The sequence below is a fragment of the Sinocyclocheilus rhinocerous genome, unplaced genomic scaffold, assembly GCF_001515625.1.
Source record: "Sinocyclocheilus rhinocerous isolate Xijiao unplaced genomic scaffold, SAMN03320098_v1.1 scaffold492, whole genome shotgun sequence".
NCBI classification, from domain to species: Eukaryota; Metazoa; Chordata; class Actinopteri; order Cypriniformes; family Cyprinidae; genus Sinocyclocheilus; species Sinocyclocheilus rhinocerous.
In genome coordinates this window covers 1,172,879-1,178,625 of record NW_015626069.1, presented here as the reverse complement: position 1 = coordinate 1,178,625, position 5,747 = coordinate 1,172,879, and the positions used below count along the sequence as shown (strand labels likewise).

Genomic DNA, 5,747 nt, shown 5'->3' with positions numbered 1-5,747 from the left:
TTGTTTACAGGATCAAAAGAAGCAAAGTTTCCTTACTTTAGCAAAGGAAAACCAGTCTCCTCTTGGCTTATATCGAAATCCTCTGACATTCTTCTTTACAAATCCTCGTTTTGTACTTCTAATTCTTGACCGTTGTTTTGTTTCCTTGTGCGTCACTTCTGAGCGGTGCATGCGCAAAGCCAGTAAAACGCAGCCTAATTTTCATTTTTGGGTGAACTAACCCTTTAAGTCTGAGCACTTAGAGAAGTAATAGCACATCTCTTCTCAACAATCCACATGATTTGTGGCATCATTCAGTCCATAATGGGACGAGTTACATGCTGAAGTCTAATTAGAGGTTTGGACACTTTAACAACAATATCTTGTTATTGCATCTAAATATGTTCTGCTGTGTTTTTATTCTGCAGGCACTGCCATAGCTCAGCTGACGGATGTTTCCAGTCTGGAGCAGTGTGAGGGTGATGGGCGCAGCACGGTGTTTAGCGACAGGACTGGCATGGTGAAAGCTGCTCGCATGCTGCTCTCCTCTGTTACCAAAGTCCTGGTGCTTGCAGACTGCATCGTTATCAAACAGATCATAAGCTCTCGCAACAAAGTACGTTTTGTCTGCTGGGTCCAAGTACTTGTGCACTGGCCTTTACAAGCAACTCAAAATGGCACTCATCTGTTCCTGTTAAGTACAAGAGTACACAGGCGCACACACAGGCTGCTCGTTGCTCTCAGATGTTATCGCTGCATGGCCACATATTTAGAGTCCTCCTCTTTTGGAGATAATTGAAGAGACATGGCATAGGATAAAGTAGGAGGCCTGTCTTAACATTCATGTCGGTGAGATGAGGAAGTGGGCATTGTCAATGTATGTGCGTGCCTGTTTGTGCTCTCAGATCTGGAGCTAATCATGTTCAGTTAGTGATGTTTGGACGGCCAGGCAGCAGAACAGCTCTCCATTAGCGAGAAACACAATTGAATTTGTCCCTGACCATGCCTGATAATGCCCACTCCTAGCTAGCTAACCGCAAATAGAGGCTTCCCTTATCAATTTTCTCCAATGCGAGTGTTTGGACTGCTTCCGCTGAGCCTATCGGTACATATAAGAGTTCCTACAGAGTAACACTTTGCTCTTTAAGCACAGTTTCTGCGTGTGTGACTCAGCATGTATGACCACTACTAATATGTAACTTAAACATGGTATGGGGGTTTAAGAATTTAAGACTATTTTTCTTGTTTAAGAAACTTTGCCTTGTTTCCAAAAAAAAAAAAAAAAAAAAAAAAAAAATTATTAAACTATTGTAACTGTTATAGCTGTAGCTGTTGTAAGACAAAAAATGTTGGAAATCATGTTGACATGTGAAAGTAAAATCACAATATCTGATTTGATATCTCAATTGTTTTTCTATACACTGAGATTACATGGAGCAAATTCTTCTTCTTTTTTTAGTCACTTACTTCTCAGATCCCCAAGTAATCTAAAGACTTTTGTAAGAGATCTCAACAGCTTCACACTCTGTGCTCAGATTTGCCACAGTGGCTCTATGCTCTTGCTGTATATCAACAGTTGACTCAGTTGAGTCTATTTTTATTTCTTAGGACAGACATCTGAGATAAAGCTCATTCCTAAATAAAACACATCTTATGAAAGCAACCTTTATGCAATACATTTTTTTCTCATTTCTCAGGGCTGTAGCTGAGAAAGACATGGGTTTTATGTATGTGTGCAGGTGCTGGTTACCCTGGAGCAACTGGAGAGAGTCAGCACTTTTCAGGAATTTGTCCAAATCTTCAGCCAGTTTGGGAACGAGATGGTAGAGTTTGCCCATCTCACAGGAGACAGACAGAATGTAAGTGGCCTCAGACACACACACACACACACACACACACACATCCCTGCTCACCCTCCATCTTTCCATCACTTCACTTTACAGATTATCAAACACTGATAAGGACACTTCCTATGGCAGATGTGTATAGCCCGTGTAGATTTATACGTCGGATGAGGGGAGAAGGGGAAGATAATGGAGGCATTTTAGTTATAAGAACTGAACTGTGCTACACACTGCAGTTTCAATCAGCAGCTCAAACCCCACTGATAAAAACCTTTGGGGTAAGATACACTCAACCGCAGTGCAGAACAGATGGTTGGAGCGAAACGCTAGTGGTGCTTATTAACAGGAATTAAAAATTTTAAGGCTCATACCAGAGTGTGTTTGCAGTGCAGAAACATATAAGATCAAGGAATTGAACTGTGTTTATAAATTAATGTTTTCCTGTTGGGTGGAGATTAGATATGGGTTTGTCAAAAGCTGATACTGATGTTGATATCTAGAGCAAGGGTTTTTAAACTGGGGTCTGCATGGGGCTGCTAATGGATTTGCTGAAAATTTGAGAGAAAAAGAAGTAAAAAGGTTTTACTGTTTTAAGGGCCATTTACAAGAACATGGTTTTTATTATGGGTTAGAGCAGTGATCCTCAAATCTGGCTCGCGGGATCCACTTTCCTGCAGATCTAATGATCCGGAAGACATTGATTAGCAAACTCAGGTGTGTTTGATTAGGGTTAGAGCTAAACTCTGCAGGAAAGTGGATCTCGTGAGCCAGATTTGAGGATCACTGGGTTAGAGCATCATGTCATACGAGACGCTGCGAAAGATGCAAACGCAATGGTCAAGCGTCGATGTAGCATGTTTACGTAGAAAAACTATGGAAAAGTTGCGCAGTGTAATGGAAAATGTGTTCTATGTGGGAATAAGGGCCCCTTATTCTACTTTCTGAAGACTGGAAATCTTCATTAATTGCTTTAATTGTGATTAATTTTAAAGAATAAAAACGACCTTTTAATTTAATCTTATGGACCACCATTGTTTTTAAGTAATAATTGAAAACAAATCTTATAGTGTTATGATTTTTATTTTTATTTATTTTTTTATAAATATTCTTAGAAATGTTTAGAAGTGTTAATTTCTTCTTTGTTGCTGTGTAGTTTATACTTGTATGCTATAAATTTATAATGGAATTCAGAATATTTCTCTTCAGATTAATACATGTACTCTAAGAGTTGGTAGAAAGAAGATAGTCAGTTTAATACAACAAATATTTTTTAGATAACATTTATTTAGTAAATAGTATAATTTGTTATTTTTTAGTGAAATGACAATATAAAGGCCAATTATTTTATTTTGCAAACAACATATTGTCTTTATAATATTATACTTACTATATAGACTAAGGGTCTTTATACCCTTTATATGGGAAATATAAAGTATATATATATATATATATATATATATATATATTAGGAAGGCATTCTCTTATCCAAATTTTTTGGGGTCCTTGGCATCAAAAAATTTGAAAACACCTGATCAATAGAGTAGGGTGGGCTATGACCGATGTAGTACTGATTTACATTGGGGTCCAATTGTCTGCTAACACTACTGTCAAACTCATTGTGGCCCATTATTGGCCGTCACGATTGCTCTATCACCCCATGAAACCATATTGATCCAGCAACCATCAGAAACTGGTTTCAGCTGATTTTTCCAGCAGTGCATGGCCGTTTCTCCCACTATGGCCTCCTCCAGAGTCCCATCATGATTAGGAGAGTAGTAATATGAATATGAATGACACCGAGAACTGATAGGAAAGGCTGTCTCATTTCAGACAGGAAGCATCTGTATGTATTTGATAATGTTTCACAAACACATCACGTTCCTATCTCTGCAGAGCTTTCCTGCCAATCTGCAGCCTCCATCTTTTCAGTTTTATTCAGAAGGACATAATAACAGATAATCACTTCTCCTTTTGTGAGCCATGGCTCCCAGCCGGGGTGAGAGAGATCAGGTTCCTCTCATTCTCTCCGTCATGCACACACACAGTCTGTCAGTCACAAATCCCTAATGCCTTATGGCGCGTCAAGTGAGCGCAGCTCTATTGAGTTATATTCCAGCTCGCTCAGTGTCGGTGGAAGGCATCATGTCAGTGCTATCTTTTCCAAGGACCAAATTTATCCTTCCTTCTAAGCAAGACCTTGAAAAATTAACACTTAGAATGAATTCAGTTCTGCAGATCTCCTGACGACCTGCGTCAGATAGTTAAGATTCAAGTCAAGTGCACCTGATTTGTTGGGGGGGAAAAAAAAACTTTGGTTTTATTAATATTCAGCCAAATGAGTTTCATAAGCACTTCTTAACTGAACTAAATTGATAATACAGTGTAATTCCAACCTTGTTTGTTGCAAGCAAATGATTTATTTTCCCTATAAAGTCATCTGAGGTTAAATCTAAGTTAAGATTTCAGAATACTTGAGGCATTATGTGTTTTCTCATATTTGTCTTGTGGATTCTTGTTTTCCTCAGGATCTGAAGGATGAAAAGAAAAGAGCTCGGATGGCCGCCGCACGTGCTGTGCTGGAGAAATGCACCATGATGCTCCTCACAGCCTCTAAGGTAGGATTGTGGAAGAGAGTACCATCTGCTATCTAAACAACGTTAATATCAACCGTTCTCACTCACACAACTATTTTCAACATTGATAATGACGATAAATGTTTCTTGAACAGCAAATCAGTATATTAGAGTGATTTCTGAAGGATCATGTGACACTGAGGACTGGAGTAATAGCTGCTGAAAATTCAGCTTTGCCATCACTGGAATAAATTACAGTTTAAAATGTATTAAAATAGAAAACTTATTTTATTTTGTAATAATATTTCACAATATTACTGTTTCTATTGTATGTTTGATCAAATAAAATAATGCAATATTTATATATGTATATATAACATTTTAAATTATATATTGAAATTTTGCATTAGAATCTTTCCTGCACGCATAAGTAAGAAAACTTGTACACAATTATTATTGAATGAGAGCCATTATGTATGTTCACCTGAATTGCACTCAGAGAATATATAAAAGAATTCATCTGGTAGTCCAAGATCAGGCAGTGGCTCTATTTTCAGATATATTGAGTTTTTTTTTTTTCCATTTTGATTTAGTAAGAGAAAGAAGTTATTATGAGTAATTAGTACAGTAAATATCCACACCAGTGCGGTGACTGACTGCCACACATACTCTTCAGAACATTAGATTCATCCGAGCTGGAGCCGTGCCGCCGCACAACCCACGCAAGGAAGATAATTCTGCACACAGCTGCAATTGCAGGTTTTCAAACAGAGATGGCTGTTGAAGTGCGGCATGAATCACATAAATACATTTTCACTTATGAAAAATTACAATGGTGTTATTATACTATTTTACCATGGTAACATCATAGTTTCTAGACATGTACCATGTTACACCATGGTGTCGACATCCCTTGGAGTATGGTATGCTATCATAAGGGTCTTTTCCATATTTGAGCTTGTCCGTTCCTCTAAAAAGTGTGTTTTCTTTTCTTATTCTGAAAAATGTAGTGAAGTGTAATAACATTCTGTTTACATGTCAAATTTTGCATCTGTACTTTTGTTGTTCCTCTGCATTTTAAAGATAATTTTTGTTCCTCTTTGCCTCTCAGACTTGTCTGAGACATCCTGACTGCGAGTCGGCACGGATCAACAAAGAAGCAGTCTTCCAGCGTATGCGTCTGGCCCTGGAGCAAGTCATTGAGATTGTGACTGACACGAGGAGCGATGGGGAGGCCAAAGCACTTCCTGTCAGCATCTACGCTGGGATTAAAGACTTTAAGGTGCAGGTGTAGGCCAAGGGCTCTTGGATGAATGTCTCAATGGATAAAGTTTCTCTTTTAACCACTTCT

At 38.3% G+C, this 5,747-nt stretch overlaps 1 protein-coding gene across 3 annotated transcripts in view; it reads left to right on the top strand.

Annotated features, from left to right (window-relative positions):
- ctnnal1 (catenin (cadherin-associated protein), alpha-like 1) overlaps positions 1 to 5,747 on the top strand; it is a 64,069-nt gene that overhangs the window by 41,948 nt on the left and 16,374 nt on the right. For all 3 annotated transcript variants that reach the window (XM_016515153.1, XM_016515160.1, XM_016515145.1), the window contains exons 3-6: positions 408 to 595; positions 1,719 to 1,838; positions 4,349 to 4,438; positions 5,508 to 5,678. In XM_016515153.1, the coding sequence (XP_016370639.1) occupies positions 408 to 595; positions 1,719 to 1,838; positions 4,349 to 4,438; positions 5,508 to 5,678 (569 nt within the window). The remainder of the gene's footprint in view (positions 1 to 407; positions 596 to 1,718; positions 1,839 to 4,348; positions 4,439 to 5,507; positions 5,679 to 5,747) is intronic.